The 25,078-nt window shown below is 37.5% G+C and overlaps 1 protein-coding gene across 1 annotated transcript in view; it reads right to left on the bottom strand.

The window, feature by feature from the left end:
* Positions 1–25,078, bottom strand: part of LOC127671005 (vomeronasal type-2 receptor 116-like) — a 41,980-nt gene that overhangs the window by 13,789 nt on the left and 3,113 nt on the right. The window contains exons 2-5 of the mRNA XM_052165647.1: positions 13,695–13,986; positions 12,526–13,332; positions 10,453–10,680; positions 6,555–6,678 (exon numbers count right to left, since the gene is read on the bottom strand). Coding sequence (XP_052021607.1) covers positions 6,555–6,678; positions 10,453–10,680; positions 12,526–13,332; positions 13,695–13,986 — 1,451 coding nt within the window. The remainder of the gene's footprint in view (positions 1–6,554; positions 6,679–10,452; positions 10,681–12,525; positions 13,333–13,694; positions 13,987–25,078) is intronic.

Genomic DNA, 25,078 nt, shown 5'->3' with positions numbered 1-25,078 from the left:
TGAAGGCAGTTTGGTGTTTCCTCAGAAAACCATATGGACACAGTATTATTGTCTATATTGGACATAGTATTACCTGATGATCCAGCGCTACCACTGCTGGGCATATACCCAGATGATTCTCCAACATGTAATAAGGACACATGCTGCACTATGTTCATAGCAGCCAGAAGCTGGGTAGAACCTATATGTTCCTCAACATTGGAATGGATACAGAAAATATGGTACATTTACACAATGGAATACACTATTAAGGTATTAAAAGCAATAAATTTATTAATTTTGAAATTCTTAGGGAAATGAATGGAAGTAGAAGATATCATCCCAAGTGAGGTAACCCAATCACAAAAGAACCCATATTGTATATGCTCACTGGTAAGTGGATATTAGCCTAGAAGCTCAGAATACCTAAGATACAATTCCCAGACCAAACAAAGCTCAAGAAGAAGGAAGACCAAAGTATGGATACTTTGGTCCTTCTTAGAAGGGGTCACAAAATGCCCATGGGAGGACATAAAGAGACCAAGTGTGAGCAGAGCCTGAATAAAAGACCAACCAGAGACTGCCCCACAGAGAGATTAATCCCATATACAGTCACCAAACCCAATCACTATTGTGGATGCCAATAAGCACTTGCTGACAGTAGTCCGAAATAGCTGTCTCTTGAGAGGCTCTGCCAGTAGCAGACAAGTGCAGAGGTGGATGATCTTAGAAAACCACTGAACTGGTCATAAGGTCCCCAATGGAGGACCTAGATAAAGGACCCAATGAGCTGAAGGAACTTGTAGTCCCATAGGAGAAACAACAATATGAACCAACCAGAATCCCCAGAGCTCCCAGGGACTAAACCACCAACCAAAGAGAACACATGGAGGAACCCATGGTTCCCGCTTCGTATGTAGCAGAGGATGGCCTTGTTGGGCATCAAAGGGAGGAGAGTCCCTTGGTCCTGAGAAGATTCGATGCCTCAGTATAGGGGAATGCCAGGACAAGGAAGCATGAGTAGGTAGGTTGGTGAGCTGGGGGAGGGGTGATGGAATAGGGCGTTTTCAGAGGGGAAACGAGGAAAGGGGATAACATTTGAAATGTAAGTAAAGAAAATATCTAAGCAAACATAAATAAATATAAATGAATAAATAAAATCATAAATGAAAAAGGAGGCAAAAAATCAGACAAGAAAAAAAAGTGTTAACATACTGCAAAGCTTATACTCCACAAAACTGGAAAAGCTTAATGAACTGGCTAAATTTCTAAACAAATTCCACACTTACTAAAGTTAAATCAAGATCAGGTATCCTATATAAATATCTCTAAAACCCTAAAAAAAAAAAAAGAGAAGCAGTCATGAAATGTCTCTTGTCTATTAAAAATACCCTAGAAAATTGGAATACCCAAAACATAATCCACACAACAAATGATGTGCAAGAAGAATGTAGGAGTGGCCCCTAGTTCTGAAAACAGTCAGTGTAGCAGTATAGGGCAAAACCAGAACAGGGAAGTGGGAAGGGGTGGATGGGAGAACGGGGGGTCGGGGGCGGGGGGAAAGGGGAAATCATTTGAAATGTAAATAAAAAATATATCAAATAAAAAAAAATACCCAGGGCCAGGTGGTTTTATTTCAGAATTCTCCCAGACTTTTAAAGGAGAGCTAAAACCAATGCTTCACGGATCATTCCCCCAAATAGAAGCAGGAGCACCGCCAAACTCATTTTATGAATCCACCGTCAAACTGATACACAAATTTCACAGACTCAACAAAGAAAGATAATTTCAGACCTATTTCACTTTTGCATATTGATGCAGAAATACTAAAAAAGAATCTATAAAAATCAAAACTCACAAACCAATTGCAAGAACACATCAAAAACATCATACACCATAACTCCGTAGGATTCATCCCTGAGATCCAAAGATTGTTCAATGCATGAAAATCCTTCTGCCTGATTCACCATATAAAAAAACTGAAGAAAAAAAACATAATGATCATCTCATTAAATGCTGAAAGAAACATTATGAGAATGTGATACCAATTCATTCACGAAAAGGAACCTTCTAGCTTGACAGAGCACTGGAAATCCCAACAAGCAGGAGAAAGAGTCAGATGCAGATATTTGCACCCAACCAATAGACAGAAACAGCTGACCCCTTTTGTTGAACTAGTGAAGGTTGAAAGAAGCTGAGGAGAAGAGCGATCCTGTAGGAGGACCAGCAGTCTCAAGTAATCTGGACCTATGTGATCCTTCGATCACTGGACCACCAAACAGGCAGCATATACCAGCTCCCAATACACATACAGTAGAGGACTGATGGGTCAGTGTTATGAGATGATGCACCTAATCATCAAGAGACTGGAGACCTCAGAGAGTTTAGAGGTCAGGCAGGGTGCGGGTCTGGACCTCCATGTGGAGACAGAGGGCATGAAGGAAGTATGAGATGTTGAACAGTTGGTGAGTAGATGGTGGTGAATAAAATATGGAGTGTAAAAAATTAATTAAAATAAAGAAAATATGACATCAATTTATTTTTAAAGTATTTGAAAAATCAGGGATATATGTCAAATATCTAAATTTTACACACCAACATACAGAAAGCCTGTAGCTAATATCAAATTAAATGGACAGAAACTTAGCTAATTCCACTAAGATCAGGGACAAGACAATGTTGCCCACTCTCACTAATCTACTCAATACAGATGCTGAAGTTGTAGCTGGAACAGTCAGAGAACTAAAACAGATCAAGTGGATACAAATTGGAAAGAAAGAAGTCAAAGTATTGCTTTTGACAAATGATATGATAATAAACATAAATAATTCCAAAAATTCTACCAGAGAACACCTACAACTGATGAACACTCGGGGAGTAGGGGACCAGAAAAGGGGAAATCATTGAAATGTAAATAAAAAATATATCGAATAAAATAAAAAAATTAATAAATAAAGAAAAAAGAAAAAATAATAAAAGAAATATTAAAAATCACAAAAAAGTGACTGAATACAAAATTAAGATTAAAAATGCCACATTCCTTCTTTACACAAATGATAAATGAGTTGAGAAAGAAATTAGGGAAACAGATTACTGTATAATATTTACAAATAATATAAATATCTTCATGAAATTGTAGTCATGCAACTGAAAACCTATAAGAAATTATCTTGAAATCACTGAAGAAAACATTGAGAAAGATAACAGAATATCGAAAGATCTCTCATGCCCTTGAAATCAAAATTAACATAATGCAAATGATTACCATACCAAAAGTAATCTACGCATTCAATCCGATTCCCATCAAAATTACAATACAATTCTTTACAGACTTTGAAATAGTAATCTTAAATTTATATGGAAAAACAAAATCCCAGCATCACTAAGGGAATCTGAACTATAATAGAACTTTTGGAGGTAACCCCATCCTTGACTTTAAGTAATAGTAATAAAATCTGCATGATACTAGTCTAGGAACAAACAGATTGATCAATGGATTCAATCCTCAAAGCCACATGCGTACAGACACTTAAATTTCTGACAAAAAACCAAAATCATACAATGGGGAAAAAGGAAAGCATCTAAATAATAGTGGTGAGCTAATGGGATGTCTGGTGTAGAGGAATGAAAATAGATGTATATCTATCACCCTGAACAAAACTTCAAGTGAAGTGGATCAAAGACGTTAGCATAGACTCCAGAGAACCAGGTAATGCTATTAAAAATGGAATACAGAGCTAATAAAAGACTTTCCAAATAAGGAATCTCAAGTGGCTTAGAAGCTCCTAATGAGGAAATGCAAATCAAAACAACAATGAGATTTCATCTTATACCAGTCAGAATGGCTAAGATTAAAATTCAGGAGACAGCAGGTGTTGGAGAGGGTGTGGAGAAAGAGGAACACTCCTCCACTGCTGGTGGGCTTGCAAATTGGTATGACCACTCTGGAAATCAGTCCGGCAGTTCCTCTGAAAACTGGGCACCTCACTTCCAGAAGATCCTGCTATACCATTCCTGGGCATATACCCAGAGGACTCCCCACCATGTAATAAGGATACATGCTCTACTATGTTCATAGCAGCCCTATTTATAATTGCCAGATGCTGGAAAGAACCCAGGTATCCCTCAACAGAAGAGTGGATGCAAAAAATGTGGTATATCTACAGAATAGAGTACTATACAGCCATTAGAAACAATGAATTCATGAAATTCTTAGGCAAATGGATGGAGCTAGAGAACATCATACTAAGTGAGGTAACCCAGACTCAAAAGGTGAATCATGGTATGCACTCACTAATAAGTGGATATTAACCTAGAAAACTGGAATACCTCAAACATAATCCACACATCAAATGAGGTACAAGAAGAAAGGAGGAGTGGCCCCTTGTTCTGGAAAGACTCAGTGAAGCAGTATTCGGCAAAACCAGAACGGGGAAGTGGGAAGGGGTGGGTGCTAGGACAGGGGGAGAGAAGGGGGCTTACGGGACTTTCAGGGAGTGGGGGGCTAGAAAAGGGGAAATCATTTGAAATGTAAATAAAAAATTATATTGAATAAAAAAGAAAAAAAAGAAAAAAAAAAGCTCCTAATGAATTGTTCAACATTCTTAGTCATCAGGGAAATGTAAATCAAAATGACCCTCAGATTCCACCACACACCCTTTAGAATAACTAAAATCAAACTCTCAGGTGACAGCAAATGCTGGTAAGGATGTGGAGAAAGAGGCAAACTCTTCTATTGCTGGTGGGAATGGAATCTGGTACAACCACTCTTGAAATAAGTCTGATAGTTTCTCAGAAAATTGTAAATAGTACTACCTGAGGATCCAGTTACACCACTCCTGGGCATATATCCAAAAGATGCTCCAATATGATCATATCAGCCTTTTTTGTAATAGCCAGAACTTGAAACAACCCAGATGACCATCAATGAAAGAATGGATACAATACTTATCTTACAAATACACAATGGAGTGATATTTAGCTATTAGAAATGGCAACTTTGAGTTTTGCATTCAAATGGATGGAAATAGAAATTACCATCCTTACTGCGGATGTCGAGCAGCAAAAGAACACAGAAACATATGTGCTACTCTCTCATAGTGATCTGGCTATTAGGCAAAAGGCTTGTAATACCCATGATACAATGGACAAACTATGAAGATCAAGCTGAAAGAAGACCAAATTGTGGTTCCTTCAGTCCTACTTAGAGGGTGGAAGAAAATAATAATGGGAGCTAAAGGGAGAAAATTGGTTGACAGAGCGGAGGATGAGGGGAAAAGAGTGTCAGGATACAATTCACAGACTAAATGAAGCTCAAGAAGAAGGAAGAACAAAGTATGGATACTCTAGTCCTTCTTAGAAGGGGGAACTAAATACCCACAGGAGGAGATACAAAGTGTAGATCAGAGACTGCGGGAGAGATAATCCAGAGACTGCCCCACCTAGGGATCCATCTCATATACAGTTACAAAACCTGGAGACTATTGTGGATGCCAACAAGTGCTTGCTGACAGGAGCCTGATATAGCTGTCACCTGGGAGGCTCTGCCAGTGATTGACAAATATAGAGGTGGATGCTCTCAGCCAACCATTGAACTGAGCACAATGGACAAACTAGAGAAGAGACCCAAGGAGCTGAAGGGGTTGCAGCGCCATAGGAAGAACAACAATATGAACCACCCAGCTCCCCCAGAGCTCCCAGGGACTAAACCATCAACCATAGAGTACACAGGGATGGACCCATAGCTCCAGATACATATGAAGCAGAGGATGGCCTTGTTGGACATCAAAGGGAGGAGAGGCCCTTGGTTATGAGAAAGCTAGATGCCCCAGTATAGGGGAACCCCAAGACAGGGAAGTGAGAGTCCGTGGAATGGTGAGCAGGGGGAGGGGGATGAGTTAGGGGATTTTCGGGGTGAAACCAGGAAAGGGGATGACATTTGAAATGTAAATAAAGAATATAACTAATAAAAATAAAAGTGCTTGCTCAGAGGAGCCAGATACAGGTGTCTACTGACAGAGCCTGAGAAATACAGATGGGGATGCTCACAGCCAATCATTGGACTGAGCTCAAGAATCCCAATGGAGGAGTTAGACGAAGGCCTGCAGGAGCTGAAGGGGTTGCAACTCCATAGGAAGAACAGTATCAACCAACCAGAACACATGGAGGGACCCATGGGTACAGCTGCATATGCACCCGAAGATTACCTTATCTGGCATCAGTGGGAGGGGAGCCCTTTAGTCCTGTGGAGGGTGGATGACCCAGTGGTGGAGAATGCTAGGGCTCTGAAGTAGGAAGGTGTTGTGTGGGTGGGGGTGGCATCATCATAGAAGCAGGAGGGATAGGATTGGGTGTTTGCTGATGGCAAAACAGGAAGGGAGATAATATTTGAAATGTAAACAAATAAAACAAACAATAAAAAATTTTAAAGAAAGAGCATAGACTTAAAGATTTAGTTGCGAATCTGAAGTAATGTAATTTCCACGTAGTTCTCTTGTCTAATTTTTTTCCTTTACTTAGTTTTGTCAGTGCGCCTTAGAGAGGATGTAAAACCCTCTGAGAGACTTGTCCTTCACCTGTCTCATTGGAAATCTCATTGTCTGGGCAAGGACTGCAGTCAAAGCAACAGGTAGGCCTTCCCTCCAGGACAACTTTCCTGAATCCAGGGCTGCAGCTCTCACTGCAGACAGACCGAGGAATCTGAAAAATATTTAATAAAAGATACAAAATGCTTAGCTCTTAATCAATGCCCAAGTACATATTTTATAATAAAAGGTATATTAATTAAAATTTATATTTAAAAATGTACAAACTTGCTGTTTAACCCCACTTGGCTATTGAATGAAAAGTGGAAATGAAGTTTGGCCAACAACAGCCATCGCTTTCCTCCTCCTGAATGTGGACAGAATCTGCCCAGTTTCCTCAAATCACTGCTGTCCTGATTCCCTGCTTTGATGAACTTCACCCCCCAACTGTGATGTATTGAAGAGAATCCTACTTTCCTCGCATTGGTTTTGTTGCCATTTTTCCAAGATGAGACTTAAAAATTAAAGGACATCCTCTCAGTTTGTTGTGTGTCTGCAAAAGGCTTAAAAGCAAAGGCCCCCTGAAAACTGACTGTGACTGCCTTTCTAGTTGTCTTAGTTCCGGTTTCTATTGTGATCAAACAGCATACCAAAAGCAAACTGAGGACAGACATGTTTCTCATCAAAGGAAATAAGGACAGGAGTTAAAGCAGGAAACTGGAAAATTAATAGAAATGGAGAACGCGCAGTATTTCTGTTTACTATCCTGCTAATCATGGGTTTCTCACCCATGATTCTTAAACAACTAAGGACCACCTGACACCACTCCATTTTATGTGTCATTGTGAGGTTATTTTTTCACTAATTGTTTTATTAAGTTCACATACAGGATGCTGCCTCTCCTGGTCCACACCCTAACAGTCCTCCCCCTGCCCTGCTGTGCTGAGACGGTGTGGGTCCCCTGGATTTACTGCCACTCTGCCACATCATGTCTCTACAGGATTAGCTTCATACTCTCCCACTCTGGCCAAGGAAGGCAGCTAAGTTGTGGAGTGATTCCCACAGATAGCTTAAGGACAGCCCCCACTTCAGCTTTTTGGAACAAACATGGAGTTTGAGCTGCACATCTACTACATATTTTGAGGGTGTTGAGACTATGTCTATCTCATGTATGGCCTTTGATTGGTGGATTATTTTGTCAGAGCCCCCAAGGTTTGAGGTTACTAGACTCTTGGTCTTCCTGTGCAGTTCCTAAACTATCCTCAATCCTTCCATAAGAGACCATTAGCTCTGTCCAGTGTTAGGCTGTGGATCTCTTCATCTGTGTCTGTCTAATGTTGGGTGAAGCATCTTGGAGGACACTTGTGCTAGGTCTTTTTCTGCAAGCATAACAAAATATCATTAACTGTTTCAGGGATTGAGTATTGCCCCAGGATGGATCTCAAATTGGGCCAATTATTGGATGGCCATTTTATCAATCTCTCTTCCATCCTTGCATTTCTTTTAAATAGGAGAAATTTTGGGTCAAAATTTTTGTGTCTGTGTTGTTGTCCTTATCCCCCCAAGGCAGGACCAGCATGGCTATAGAAGTTGTTTGTCCTCTTCATGTTACACATCTCCACTGCTATTTTCTCAGCTATGGTCACATGAATTTTCTACTGGTACCCTTCCTGAAGCCATGTTTCTGACACTTCCATGTGATTCCCTCAAACCCTCCACTGATGGCAACTACAGATTGCCTTTCATTTTTCTAACTCTCCCAACACCTGATACTGAGACCACCATTCCCTACCACCTTCCCTCTCACACCCAGTTCCTCCATCACTCTACCCATTATGACTGATTCAAACCACTTCTAAATGAGATTCAAGTATCCTAGCTTCAGTATCCTGCTTTGTTTAGCTTCATTGGGTCTGTGGATTGAATCAGGGCTATCATGTACTTTATGACTAATGTCCTCTCAAGAGTGAGCAAATTCAGTGCATGCCTTTTGGGTCTGGGTTACCTCATTGAGGAGGATATTTTCTAGTTCCATCCATTTTCCTTGAAAATTTATAATGGCCGAGTGTTTTAATAGCTGAATAGTAGACCACTATGTGAATGAAAGACATTTTCTGAATCTATTTTTCCATTGAGGCCTAACTGGGTTGTTTCCAGTTTCTGGCTATTATGTAAGGATGCTATAAAGATAGGAGAGCAAGGCCTTTCTGATATGGTACAGCAGTTTTGGGTATATGCCCAGAAGCAGTATATATATATCTATCTTCATGTAGTACTACTTTCAGTTTTCTGAGAAAATGACAGTTTGTTTTCCTGTGTGATTGTACAAGTTTGCAATCCCACCAGAAACAGAGGAGTGCTGCCCTTTCTCTATATCCTTACTACCATATGCTATCTCTTGAGCATTTCTTTTTATCTTAGCCATTTTGATTGGTGTAAGATGATTTCTCAGGGTCATTTTCACTTGCATTTCCCTGATGACTATGGTTGTTGAACATTTCTTTAACTGCTTCTAAGACATTCAAGGCTCCTCTTTTGAGAATTCTCTATTTAGTTCTTTACCACATTTTAAAAATTTTGTTATTAGCTTTTCAAATTAAGGAATCTAATTTCTTGAGTTACTTATTATTTAGAATATTAGGCTTCTACTGAAAGTAAAGTTAATGAAGATCTTTTCACAGTCTATCACCTGCCATTTTTGTCCTATTGATAATGTTCTTTGCCTATGGAAGCGTTTCAGGTTCAGTTATCAATGGTTTCATGATCCGTCCAGGAAATTGTCTTCTCTGCCAATGGGTTCAAAGCTATTTCCCACTTTCTCTTCTATTAGACTCTGTGTATCTTGATAATATGTTAAGGCTTTTAATGCGCTTGGTCTTGGGTGTCTTCAGAGTGATAATATTGGTCTATTTGCATTCTTCTACAAGCATATATTCAGTAGGAGAGACATCATTTGTTGAAGATGCTTTCTTTTTTTCCATTGTAAGGTTCAGCTTCTGTCAAAATCAAGTGTCCATGATGTACTACAGGGAACTGATTTCATTCCACCGATCAACTACTTTCATTTTATAAGAAACCATAAAGGTTTTATACCATTGCTCAGTATTACATTTTGAGGGCAAGGATGGTGATTTCTCCAGAAGTTCTTTTTTTGTTCAGGTTCATTTAGCTATCCTTGGTTTTTGTTTTTCCATATGAAATTGAGAATTGCTCTTTGAAGGTCTGTAAATAATTGTGTGAGAATTTTCATAGGAATTACACTGTATCTGTAGATTCCTTTATTAAATTTGTAAAATTTAGGTAACACTCTAAATTTCCAATTTTCACTAGGTTAATCAAATTCATCCATGAGGATGAAAGAGGTTTCCATCATCTCACATCCTCTTCAATTTATTTCTTCAAGGACTTGAATTTGTTTTCATACATGTCTTTGATTTCCTTGGTTAGAGTTACACCAAAATAGTTTACATTATTTGTGGTTATTATTGGTAAGGGTGTTTTTTTCACTAATTTCTTTCTAATCCCATTTTTTAATAAATTAGGGAAATATCTCCTATATTAATGGTCCCTCATACTACCATGTTTTATGATAATACTTGACAGGTTTTCCTTGATGAAAGAAGTTCAGAAATACTATCTATACTAAGATTCCTCTTCTCAGAGAAGTTCAATTTATGTTATTTTGAAAAAACTTTACCTTGGACTCTAGAAGTTAATGTAAACAGCCTGATATCTCTTTTGTTACAATGATGTCAGAAAGTAGTAATTGATAACCTTTCTTTAAAGGCCAAAATGATTAGATAATTTAAAAATGTTTAAAACACTTCCACAAGAATGAGCGATCAGTAAAACTCTTAATAATAATAGTCATGAGTGTATTGATGGGGTAATTATTAACAACCAAGATTTACTACGTCAAGAAGCATATAAAATTTACTTAGAAACACACCTCTGTAAATCCTATGGGCCAGTTAATCATGTAGTCAGATATCATCAGCTGTTTCCCCTTGGAAGCACTAGGAACAAATGTTCCTACTTTCACCAATAGTGAAAGACCTGATGGAAAGTCCCAAATGTTGTTAATATCATACTCTGGATCAGCCTTCCTTTTCCAGTCCAGAACCACAGGGTCACCAACAGAGTTTTTGACTTGAATATTCTTCAGAAAAGGGTGAAGCTAAAAGATATGAGAAATCATATGATGAAGTTGAAGTTATGAATTTATAATTTAATTATGAATAAGGAGTTATTTCCTGACAATAGTGTATGATGTTAACACTATTTTAATTAATTTTCTATGGGATTGAACACAACAAAAGAAAGCTTAGGAGAAAATAAATATATTTTTTTTTCTTAAATGTCAGTTTGCATAGAATATGCCAGGCCAAGAAGAGCCAAATGATCAAAGATAATACAGCAAACAAGTCACAACTTTTTATCCCTTTTCAAAAGATTGAAACTACTTCATTTCTATCACTATTATCTAATAGAATACCATATAATTCCAAGAATCTATAAAATGCTACAAAAGACCCTATTACTTTGCCATGGTTTAAAGAAACTATCTTATTACTATTCCAAGTACTACCAAATGTTCAAGGACTATGGAGTGAACAGATGTCAACTTCTTTGAAAAACTAGGTATATCCTTATATTTCCTGACATTTTCACAGCCTCAATGTTTAAGATGAGGTTACTTGAGTTTGGTGGATAATCAGGAGTGGGCTGATTTAGAGCACATACTTATTCTAATGGCATACAGGAATTTTGTATATATTTTGTGTAAAATGAACTTGAAAACCTGGATTTTTTCTTTTTTCTTTTTTCTTTTTGTTCTGGTTTATTTGCAAGACTCAGAACATACATTTCAAACAATCAAATGTTTTATAAACTTAGCAACATAGAATGCAATGTCATTTTTCAAACTAGAAAGCATAGCCTAACATGAATTGATAGCCATGATTTACATGTATGTTGACTTCTATGAAACCCAGAAGTACACAGTTGTCCTGTATGCTTCACTGACTTAGAGAGTGCTTATTGTTCCTATAAATAAAAAGTCACACAAAATTTCCCTAGATTCAAAGACCGAACACCCCAAAGTCGCCTGACACAAGCCTCTCGAGAAAGCTTAACAGGGTAACTCCAGCATAACCACCAGCTTGACCCTTGGATTTGGATTGCAGACGCAGTCACATTGATAACTATGACTACCCATCACAACTAACTGTATGTCATGCTATGAAACAATAAATTATTCTTATTTATCTAAAGTGGGGTGTCCTCTAAACAACATTTTCATTGCCTTTACCCTCTAATCACCTTTTCTTGGCAATTCCCTTTCTACTTTCTAAATCTACTCTAGAATTTGGATCTATATTTCCTTTTTTATAGTTTTTGTATGCTTTACAATGTAATTATTCAGTTCCATCCTGATTGCAGTTCCTCTTTTTAGACTAATCCATCTCACCACCCAACCCCCATCAACTTCTCTGAGATGGTGTAGCATCCCCTGGGTATTCACAACTCTAAGACATGAAGATTCTTTAGGGATCGGCACATTAATGAAAATCTTGGTTTTTCTACTGAGAAATTAGCAAGACAAATATCTCTGCTATTTCTTTTTTTGTTTGCTTGAGAGGGGGGATTGGTACTTTTTTAAGACAGGGTTTCTCTGTGTAGTCCTGGCTGTCCTGGAACTCACTCTGTACACCAGCCTGGACTCGAACTCAGAAATCTGCCTACTTCTGCCTCCCAAGTGCTGGGATTACAGGCATGTGCCACCATGCCCAGCTATCTCTGCTATTTCTACAAAAAGAAGAATTAGTCTGTTGAACAGAATCTTCTACAGGCCACTCATCATATACATAGACATTGAACTATATTGATATCTAAGCACTGAAATATGCACTATGTCTTATAGGTTATTGAATGGAAAAATAATATAGCATTACCAGTTTGAGAGCTTTTCAGGCATCTGTGTCATGTTGGTGAATTTAAAATACAAAGAAAGGCACATTACCTGCCAGGGGGATAACAGAGTCCTATCAATATTTGCCTGTGGTTGAACTTGTATTTGATTGAGATTCTTCTCATGGAGACTGTGGGCCACTGCATACACAGCATTGTACACATTGTAACTCTCTTCAGTCATGACCATTTCAAAAAGACTCCTTGGCAACAATCCCAAAGAGGCATTGGGCAGACAGTTTTCAATGATTTTACGTTCAGAATGCAATCTTGAGCAATTGAAAAAAATCATCCACAAGCTATGAAGAAGAGTATCTTCTGGGTATTTAACAGGATTGGTTTCCTGCAGAAATTTTGTGAAACCAACAATCTCCCCATGATGGGGTGAAAAAGTGAGAGCCCCATGGGATAAATGTAACATTGTATATGGTTGAATCGTTGGGACAATCCATTTTTTATTCATAACCCAGATTTTATTCATCGTGTACTTTCTATAGATATTTATTATTACAGTTAATAGGAAATCAGTGGGTCCATAAATTACAATCACATCTGCTGATGACTCTAGAGTATGCATCTGATCATATGTTAGAGGATGAAATATTGATTCTCCCACATATGATGCTGTTTCCACAAAAGCTATGCAGGCTTTGTTCTTTTCCATCTCCATTCTAAAATCTGATGCAAACTTAGAACCTTTGTGGTCATCTGTGATGAGCAGTCCCACCCAGGTCCAGCTGAAATGAAGCATCAAAGAGGCAATACCACAGAACAGAGCTGTGTCTTTGGGGGCTACCTGGTACAGAGATGTAAACTGATTTGTGTCAATCTCTGCATGATCAAGACGCCCAACAGTAAGCTGAAAGGAAATCAGTATTTTAAAAATGAGAACAATAAATGCCATTTAAATAGTCTTAGTCTTAAAAACCCGATTTAAGTTATAAAGTTGATACTCTGCTCAATAGTTCTTAATGTCACATCTCATCTCCTGAGTGTTTCCAGAAAAATTATTGAAAACTATTAAAGTTTTAAATTGCCTTGTGTACTGTTCACCCTCCTTACTCTACATCAAAGTAAAAAAAAATAACAGACTGTGAACGTACTTGTCTTTCTATTTGCTCTTTAATGCCAATTAATCAAAATCTCTCCTTTTCATTTTGCAAACAGCTAATTCTGAGAAAAGAAAGCTGGCTTCCCACCACTCACATCATGTGCACTCACCTGAGGAAATTTGTAAAGACCCAACAATGTCCAAATGATTTCAGATGATTTCCATGATATTCCAGTAAGTGTAGCAGCCGATTTCCACTTTTTTCTACAATTGTAATTAGGGATAAATATGCTCAAACCTGTGAGCCAATAGAATACACTCTTCAGAATGTTCCTTTCAGTATCTGGGAGATCATATATCTCAAGTCCCAGAGACGTGTTTGGTAAAACATGAGGGTTCAAGTTGATTTCATTGATGGCAAATAACATGGCCAAAACAAGTTGGTAGTTTCGTAAATCCATCCTGCATAGAAGTATCACAGCATTCATATTAGGAACTCATAACTATTATACCTATAACTTTAGAGCAATGGCTTTTATATTCTGAAAGCTTGTGTTTGCTTAGAACACACAGTCCTTCAACAAATTCTTCATTTCAAATGATATGCTGAAGAGCAAAACTTATTAATTATATATCCAAGAGAGTTTGCTTTCTCTGACTTCCAGATGTGGAAATATAACATAATTCCGTCATAGAATGAAATATATTTCTTTACAAATTATCCACTCTTCTTATCTTCCAGTATGCCAAACTATGAAAAATAGTTTATTTTTCATGAAGCCACCAGATTCATGTGATATACTATTATGAAAGAGCTCACTTTGTGAATTCAGTCTATCTGTGGCAAGATTTGGCTTTTGAAAAACCTGTTCATTTTTGGTTTACCCTGGAAAATAGATGGATGCAACCTTCTCTGTGTGGGCCAGAGATTAAATAACTTTTGCAAGATGGAATGGCTAGAAAGGGAATCATATTGTGTAAACCCTCAGAGCCACTAGGTACCACATTTGCATGGAAAACTATGTTTTGTGGTATGTGATCACATGTCTTATGTCCTTATGTGGAAAATATGGCAAATATCCAATTCAGGAATGTAGTAGGGAGTTAGGAGATGCCTACAATCTCTGGTGGGTGCCTGGGTACCAGAGTGCCAGGGTCTCAGACATACTCAAGCTTACTAGGTTTCTGGCTTTTTCTTCTATCCCAGACTCATCTCCTTAAGAAAACTAGGAGCTGGGTGGCAGTGGCACACGCCTGTAATCCCAGCACTCTGGGAGGCAGAGGCAGGCAGATTTCTGAGTTCATGGCCAGCCTGGTCTACAGGGTGAGTTCCAGGACAGCCAAGGAACTCTGTCTCAGGGAACAGAGAAACCCGGTCTCAAAAAAAACCAAATCCAAAAAAAAAAAGAAAGAAAGAAAGAAAGAAAGAAAGAAAGAAAGAAAGAAAGAAAGAAAGAAAGATGGAAAGAAAAAAGAAAGAAAGAAAGAAAGAAAGAAAGAAAGAAAGAAAGAAAGAAAGAAAGAAAGAAAGAAAGAAAGAAAACTAGGAAAAGTATCAAGATTGGTGGCAAGTTTCTATGTTGGCGCACATTGTGTGATGTTTTGTCACTATTATTGGATTGCTGAATTCTAATCTTTCAGGGAGTAAAGCACTGGCTTAGTTGTCAGTTCTTGGTTTTGCTATTTCTACAGACCATGACTGGCTTGATATTTTGTGAACATACATCCTTCCTCACTTGCCTTTAGGACGTAACATATATCTGACTACCAATAGCTGGGAAGAAAGTGAATAGCAAAACTTCCAGGAGATATAGGGATACTTCAAAGCAGAAATCAAAGGTGGGAGTCTTGCTAGCAGGACACTGTGGTTTCTGGATGGACCAGAAGATGAGCAGAAAAGTAAAGTGGACCACATCCAGGACATAGTGGCAGGTATTACAGTGGAGAATTTCAAAATTTTCTGGTAATCTGCCCACCTAAAACTCCTATGCCTTAAAATATTGAAAAGCATCTGTCATTATCTATACCACTGGTGGGTGCATGAGTCTACTACATACAACCTTATCATTAAACATGCAGAAGCAGGCCTATCTGTAAATTACAAATGAGTCTGTCTATATCTTGCTTCCAGACAACCCTGGATATACATTAACCCTATCTCAAAGAAAATGAAAAAGTAGAAAAATTCCACTGTGAAGTCACAAATATTGTTAAAAGTACCTAAGTTATCGCTTCTTGACCTTTTGGCTAATTTAGATGCTCTCCACTAAATAATTCTAAAATACAGGAGAAAGAAAGGAGTCAACATAGTAGGACTTCACTGCTAAAGAGGACAGTCAGGTCTGGAGGTCAGAATAACATATGAACGCCTAGCCTCAAGTGATTCGGTGATTTCTGCTTTTCCTCACTGATGAGCACTCATAGAAGCCCACATAAGCTCTGAAGCTGCAACATTGACAGGATATATTCCCTGCACACAAACAACATCTACTTTCACTTCTGGTTTCAATCCCAGAGCTGAACCTGTGCACCAGCTCTCTATACCAAAATACTGCCAATAGAGAGTTAGTCTCCAAGTAGTGATGACAAACCTATGAGCAGTTATAAGACTACCAATCTGCTCTGAGGGACCTGACTAGAGTCCTCAGATCGCAGGAATCAAGGAGAAGTGTGAGATAGAATCGCTTGGGTTTCAGTCTCTGCCCAGAGTTAACCATGGGCCACAGAGAGAATTCCTCCCAGAGAGAACTGATATCAAAGGAGTGCTGACACGCAGACTTGCAGAAGGGACAAGCCACAATCAGGGACAAGAATACCAACTAACACCAGAGATAACTAGATGGCAAGAGCCAAGGGGAAGAACATAAACAACAGAAACCAAGGCTACTTGTCATCAGCATAACCCACATCTCCCACCACAGCAAGCCCTGGATACACCAACAAACCAGAAATCAAGGCTCTCATTTAAAATCAAATCTCATGATAATGATAGAGGACTGTAAGTACATAAATAACTCCCTTAAAGAAATACAGGAAAATGCAGGAAAACAGGTAGAAAGTGTTAAAGAGGAAACACAAAAATACCTTAAAGAATTATAGGAAAACACAACCAAATAGGTTAAGGAACTGAACAAAACCATCCATGATTAAAAATGGAAATAGAAACAACAAAGGAAACAAAAGGAGACAACACTGAAGATAGAAAAACTAGGAGAGAGATCAGGACTCATAGATGCAAGCACCTCCAACAGAATACAAAAGATAGAAGAGAGAATCTAAGGTGCAGAAGACACCATAGAAAATATTGACACAACAATCATAGAAACCACAAAATGAAAAAAGTTCCTAACTCAAAACATCCTGGGAATCCAAGACACAATGAAAAGACAAAACCTGAGGATAATAGGTATAGAATAGAACAAAGATTCCCGACAGAGAGGGCAAGTAAATATCTTCAATAAAATTATAGAAGAAAACTTCCATAACCTAAAGAAAGAGATGCCCATGAATATATAAGAAGCCTACAGAACTCCAAACAGACTGAACCAGAACAGAAATTCCTCCCATTACATAATAGTCAAAACACAAAATGCACAAAACAAATAAAGAATATTAAAAGCGGTAAGTTTAAAAGGTCAGGTAACATATAAAGGCAGACCTATCAGGATTACACCAGACTTCTAAACAGAAACTATGAGAGCTAGAAGATCCTCAGCAGATATCATACAAACCCTAAGAGAAGACAAATGCCAGCCCAGGCTACTATCTTTCTACAAATTCAGCCCTGCAAAGGGTAACAAATGGAAAATTCCAACAGGAGGAGGGAAACTACACCCTAGAAACAGAAGAAACTAATCTTCTTTCAAGGAACCCCAAAGAAGATACCCAAAAGAAAAGAACATAATTTCATCTCTAACAACAAAAATAACAGGAAACAACAATCACTATTTCCTAACATCTCTTAATATCAATAGACTCAATTCCCCAATAAAAAGATATAGACTAACAGACTGGATATGTGAACAGGGTACAGCATTTTGCTGCATACAGGAAGCATAGCTCACAGACAAAAACAGAAACTACCTCAGGGTAAAGGGCTGGAAAACAATTTTCAAAGCAAATGATCTCAGGAAGGAAGCTGGAGTTGCGATTTCAATAATGAATAAAATCTACTTACAACCAAAAGTTTTCAAAAAAGATAAGGAAGGACACTTCATACTCAACATATGAAAAATATTCCAAGGAGAGCTCTCAATTCTGAACATCTGTGCTACAATTGCAAGGGCACCCACATTCATAATAGAAATTTTATTAAAGTTCAAAGCACACAATGAACCTCACAATAACAGTGGGGCACTTTAATATTTCAATCTAACCAATGGTCAGATCATGGATACAGAAACTAAAGAGAGAGACACAGTGAAACTAACAGAATTTATGAAACAAATGGATTTAACTGCTAATTACAGATGATTTAACCCTAAAGCAAAATAATAAACCTTCTTCTCACCATGGTACCTTCTCAAATTATCTACCATATAATTTGGACACAAAATAAACATCAACAGATCCAAGAATTTTGAGTTAATCCCATGTATTCTATCAGACCACCACAGAATGAGGCTGATCTTCGATAACTACAAAAACAGGAAGCCCATGTACACATGGAAGTTGAACATCTATCTCCTCAATGTTAACTTGGTCAGGAAAGAAATAAAGAAGGAAATGAAAGACTTTTAGAATTCAATGAAGATGAAAGACACAACAAACCCAAACTTATGGGGCACAGTGAAAGCAGTGCTAAGAGGAAAGCTCATAGCTCTGAGTGCCTCCAAAAAGTAACTAGAGGGAGCATACACTAGCAGTTTAACAGCACACCTGAAATCTCTCTTACAGAAATAAGCAAATACACCAAAGAGGAGTAGACAGCTGGAAATAATCAAACTCGAGGATGAAATCAACCAAGTAGAAACAAAAAGAACTATATAAAGAATCAGCAAAAGCAGTTGCTGTTTCTTTATCAACAAGATAGTGGAAATACTTAGCCAAACTAACAAGACAACACAGAGACAGTATCCAAATTAACAATGTCATAAATGAAAAGGGAGACATAGCAACAGATATGGAGGAAATTTAAAGAAATTATCAGGTCCTAATACCATAGACTATACTCAACAAAACTGGAAGTCCCTTTCTCAGAGGAACCATAGCACCCTCACTTAAGTCCTCCTTCTTCGTGAGCTTCCTGTTCTGGGTGAATTGCAAATTGTTTATTTTGAGCTTTTGGACTAGCATCCGCTTATTAGTGAGTGCATACCATGTGCATTCATTTGTGACTAGGTTACCTCACTCAGGATGACACTTTCCAGTTCCATCCATTTGCCTAAGAATTTCATGAATTCATTGTTTTTAATAGCTGAATAGTATTCCATTGTGTATATATACCACAGTTTCTGTATCCATAATACTCACAGGAGCAATAAGGGAGGCAATGTGTGGAGCAGAGTCTGAAGTAAAGGCCACCCAGTGACTGCCCTACGTGGAGATTCATCCTATAAACAGTCAACAAACCCTGATACTACGACAAGAAGCATGTACCAAAAGGAGCATGCCATGGCTGTCTCCAGAGGGGCCCTGCAGAGCCTTACAAATACAGAGGCAGAAACTAGCAACCAATTATTAGACTGGGCTTGTGGTCCCCAACGGAGGATATGGAGGGTGGTCCGGAGGACTGAAGGAGTATATAGACCCCTTGGGAAGAACAATGACTTCAGACACCCAGACACCCCAAGACTCCCAGGGACTGAACTATCAACAAAGGGGTACACATGGTTCCAGCCAAAAATGTGTCAGAGGAAGGCCTTGTTAGGCATCAGTGAGAGGAGTGGTCTTTGGTCATATAAAGGCTCAATAGAGGCCCCCAACAAAGGGAAACGAACAGGGGGAATGTGGGGGGGGAAGGTGGGACTGTGTCGGGTAGAGGGCCATATATGTGGAGGCAGGGGGTGGGAGGAGGTGTAGGGAATCTTTGGGGAGGGGGGCTTTTGGGAGTTGGTAAATTGGGAAAGGTTTTACCATTGGCAATCTAAATGAAGAAGATACTCAATAAAAAAATAGTAAAAATAAATTAATAAATAAATGCACAGGGCCAGAAGATTTGAGGGTAGATTTCTATCAGAATCAAAGACGTCTTAATACCAATAAACCCAAACTCTTTCACAAAATAAAAACAGAAGGAACACTACCCAATACATTTTACAAAGTCTCATTTATGCTTTGTAAAGCCTCATTTATGCTAAACCACACAAAGACCCAACAAAGAAAGAGAATTTCAGAACAGTTAACAATTTCCCTTATGAATATTGCTGTAAAAATATTCAATAGAATTCTAGCAAAATGAATCCAAGAGCACATCAAAATGATTATTCACCATGATCAATTGTGTTTCATCTCAGGGTTGCAGAGATGGTTCAATATATGGAAATCCATCAACTTAATCCATTATATAAACAATGTCAAACAAACAAAAACCCACATGATCTTCTCATTGGATCCTGAAAAACTTTTGACAAAATAAAACACCCCCTCATGCTAAAAGTATAGGAGAGATCCGGAATTCAATTCCATACCTAAACATAATTAAAGAACTATAAAGCAAACCAGCAGAGTTAGAGAACAGGAGCAACCGGAGAGGGATAGAGGAGCAGGAGGGCAAAAAGGAGGGGCATGAACAGGTAATAGAAGAGACAGGGGAGAAGACAGAAAATAAAACAGAAACAAGTAGCAGTGGAGATGTCAAAATTGGGGCAACCAGAAGACAGTCCCAGACTCCAGAAAAGTGAGAGGCTCCCAGGATGCAATGGGGATGGCTTTAGTAGTAATATCCAAGAAAGAGATACAAAACCTCTACACACAACCTCCAGTAGATCGTCATGACCCCCAGTTGAATCATGATGCCACCCATGTAATTCAAAACTTTAAACCCAGAAATATTCCTGTCCAAAGGAAAGAGAGAGACAAAAATGGAAGAGAGACTGAAGTAAAAGCCATCTAGAGGCCACCACGTGAGCTGTGGAAGCAAACACCCACAATATTGTTGATGTCAAGGGCTTGCTGGAAGGAGCCTGGTATGACTATTCTCTAAGAGGTTATGCCAGCAACTGATTATTACTAATGGAGAAACTAACAGGCAACTACTGGACTGAACGCAGGGACCCCAATAGAAGAGAAGGGGAAGAACTGTAGGAGCTGAAGGGGATTGCAACCCCATATGAAGAGCAGCATCAAGTAACTGGACCATCCAGGCCTCCCAGGGACTAAACAAGCAACCAAAGATTGTACATGAACCAAGACATGATTCCAGATACATATGGAGAAGAGGATGGCCTTCTCTGACATCAAGGGAGGGTAAGGAGGCATGATTCTCTGTGTAAAGGGATGCTAGACTGGTGAGGCAGTACGGGGTGAGTGGGTGGAGGAGCACACTCATAGAGGTAAAGAGTAGGGGGGTGAGGGGCAATGTGATTGGGAGCTTTGTGGAAGTGGAACTGGGAAGGGAATTCTCATTATAAATATAAACAAAAAATGATAAATAATGTATTTGTATAAGAAAAAAGAAGACAGCGTAGATAAAATAGATATATCATTCAAATAAAATGTTAAATTTTAAAAAATTCCAGACCCAAAACATCCAGAAAAATTTTGGACAATATAAAAAACAAAGTTTACACACATAGAAATAGGAGAAGTAGAGAATCCCCATGTCAGAAATCCAGGATATTTTAACAAAGCCTTAGAATAAAAATGTCATATCCTATAGAAAGAGTTGCCTATAATATGCAAGAAGCTTACAAATTACCAAAAAGACAAGCTAAGTAAACATTCCTGCTACATAATAATCAAAACACTAAGTACACAAAAGAAAAGAAAAGAAGAAATACAAAAAAGGATTAAAACTAAAAGAGAAAATGGAAAGTAATATATAAAGGCATACCAAATAGAATTACATCAGAATTCTTAAGAGACACTCTAAAAGCCATGTGGGCCCAGGAAGATTTCATATAGACTCCAAGAGACCACAGATATCCATGGATAGTATTTTACCCAGTGAAAACTTCACTAACAATAGATGAAGAAAACGAGATAGACCATGAGAAAGACAAAGTACAGAATGTACTTGTAGGAAAATTCAAACTAAAGGATGTCAAATGTAGCCCTGAAAATTCAGGCAATAAATAATCTCATACCAGCATAACAAAAGCAGCAAAGCAAACATACACTCCACCCTACCACCAACATCAATACCTAAAATAAAATAACAAGAGTTAATAATCATTAATCATTGTCTCTCATTACCAATGGACATAATTCCCTGAAAAACAACACAACCAAATAAAATGACTACAAAATCAAGATGTTACTGTGCTGCATAATACAAACACTACTCAACATCAAAGATAAAAAAAATTATCTCAGAATTAAGGCCTGGCAGGGGTTTCCAAACCAATATCCAAGAAGATCAGTAAGGTCACGTGTAACAAGATAGACTTCCAGCTAAAATTGCCAAAAGGAGATGGGGAAGTGGACTTCATACTTACCAAGGAAACATCTACCAATAGTATACTTCAATTCTCAACAACTATGCCTCAAATTCAAGGGCACCAATATTTGAAAAGAAACATTACTAAAGTTCAAATCCCATCATCCTTCACACCCTTGTAGTGCAAGATTTCAATATTCCACGCTCACCAATAGTCTGGACATACCAGACAAAAACTAAACATAGAAATTGTAGATGTAATAGACAATATGAATCAAATGGACATAGCAGATAACTAAAAAGTATTTCGCCCAAACACAAAAGAAAATACCTTCTTCTGAGCACCTCCTCTAACACTCTTAGAAAATTACCACATAATTATTCACAAAGTATATTTAAACTCATAAAAACATTGAAATAAACCTTTATATTTGATCAGGAAAATAATAATTAACAAGCTATCAACAATGACATCACTTGTAATCTATCATCAATGACAGAACAACAAATAGCATAGTAACTCATGGACACTGAAGCTATCTCTTCAGAATAACTACTGGATCAAGGTATAAATAAAGGAAGAAATTAAAAACTTCATTGCTATTCAATGAAAATGAATACAGATCATAATCAAAGTTGTGGACTCAATGACATTGTGCTAATAGGAAATGTTAAAGCAGTATGTACTTTCATAAAGAAATTGGAGAGATCTTCTACATTCAACTTAACAGCACACCAGAATATTCTACAATAAAAAGAAGCAAACACAGGCAAGATAATTGCATGGTAGGAAACAATCAAACACATGGCTGAAATTATTAAAACTGAAACAGAAAGAACAAAACAATCAGTTAAACAAGAGTTGATTCTCTAAAACAAACAGGATGAAAAAATGTTTATCCGAACTGCCTAAAAGACACGAAAGCTGTACCCAAATTACCAAATTCAGAAAGAAAAAGAAGCAAACAACCAAAGATAAAAAAGAAATTCAAATAATCATTAGTTCCTCCTTTAAAGACCCTTCTTCCACATAATTGGTGAAAGAAAGGGACAGTTTTCTTCATAAATACTACTTACCACAGTTAAATGAAAATCAGATAAGCAGTGCAAATTGTCCTGTAGCCCCAAAGGATATAGAAGAAGTCATTAAAATCATTCAGTTAAAGCAAAGCAACAACAACAACAAAAAAAAAACTGAAGGTCAGATGGTTTTAGAGGAGAATTCAACAAGACTCTCAAAGAAAGACTAATGCTAATCTTCCTAGAAATATATTCAAAAGGAACATTGCCCAATTCATTTTATGATGCCACTGACACTCTAATGACCAAACACCACAGAGTATAAGAAAGCCTGTTGTAGAAAAATTTCTACTGAAAGTAGGTGAAACTACTCAATAAAAGACTTGCAAAGAACTGAAAGGGCATTGACAACATCATCTACTATGATCAACCGGGTCTCATCTCTGAGATGAAGAAATGGTTAAATATATACAAATCTTTCAATGTAATCCACAGTATGAAAAACCTGAAAAAAGTGCATAATCATGTCATTAAATGCTGAAACAGCATTTGAAAACATGGAGAAACCTTTAAAGATAAATAGTTTTCTACTGATCTGTGGTATAAGGGACATACACTTAAGAAAGCCAGTTTACACCAAGCCTAAATCCAAGAAAGCAATTCTTCAAACATCAGGAAGAAGACAAAGCTGTCCACTATCTCCAGAACTATTTAATATAGTACTTGAAGTTGTAGATTGAACAATAAAACAGAAGAGGAGTTTATGGGAATTCAAATTGAAAAGGAAGCTATCAAAATATCACTATTCACAGATGATATGATAATATAAATAAGTGAGTCCAAAGTCACATATACTAAACTAACCAAATATTATCAATAACCATCATATATGGAATCAATAAGGAGACCAAGGAAGAAATTGCTAGTGAACCACTCTATACAACAGCCGCAAATTATATAAAAATATTGTGGTAACAAACACCAAGCAAGTTAAAAACATGTATAATAAAAATGTTCAGTCATTGAAAATAAATTGAAGATGTCAGAAGACAGAAAGATCTCAAGAGCTGATGCAATAGTAGGATCAACATAATGAGAATGGCCTTCTAATCAAAAGAAATCTCCTGTTTCAACTTAATCATTATCAAAATTACAACAGAATACTTTTCAAAACTTAAAAGAATATGTAACTTCATATGTAGAAATAAAATCCCACTGTAGATAAAACAATTATGTACAATAAAGAAAATCCCAAGGTATTACTTTCCCTGATTTCAAACTGTACTACACAGCAATAGTAATAAAACCATCATTATTTTAGCTTAAAACAAACAGGTTTATTAATAGAATTAAACGAAAAAACCCTTATTGGAATCCATACACCTATGGACAATTGATCTCAGATAAAAATCCAAAAATTATACAACTGTAAATAAGAAAATATTTTCCATGAATTGTTGTGGTCTCACTAGATGTCAATGATTATAGAATGCAATTAGTTGCACATCCAGGTTTTGCACAAACCTAAATTCCAAATAGATCAAAGATATTAACATTAGACCAGAAATACTGAATCTAATCCTAGAGAAATTAGGGCAAACCGTTGCACGCATTGAAGAGGAAAGATTTTCTGAACAGAACACCAATCATGCAGTTGCTGTACATTATCACAGCTAATAAAATGATAACAAAAAAGGTTTGGTAAGGCCAAGGAAAGACCAGTTGTTCAAAACAGCAGTCTTCAGAATGCAGAAAGATTTTCACCAATTCCACTTCTTGCAGATAGCTATTATCCAAAATATTTAGAGTACTCAAGAGACTAGAAAACAACAAATCAAATATTTCAATTAAAATGCAGTACAGATCTAAACAGAATTTTCAACAGAAAAATCTTAAGTGTCTGGGAAACATTTAAATAAATGTTCAAAATTCAACAGAAAAATGTAAATCAAAATGATTCCGTGATTTCATCTTACACATGTCTGCTTGGCTAAG

The sequence above is a fragment of the Apodemus sylvaticus genome, chromosome 20 (genome assembly GCF_947179515.1).
Source record: "Apodemus sylvaticus chromosome 20, mApoSyl1.1, whole genome shotgun sequence".
Lineage (NCBI taxonomy): Eukaryota > Metazoa > Chordata > Mammalia > Rodentia > Muridae > Apodemus > Apodemus sylvaticus.
This window is presented reverse-complemented; position numbering and strand designations above follow the sequence as displayed.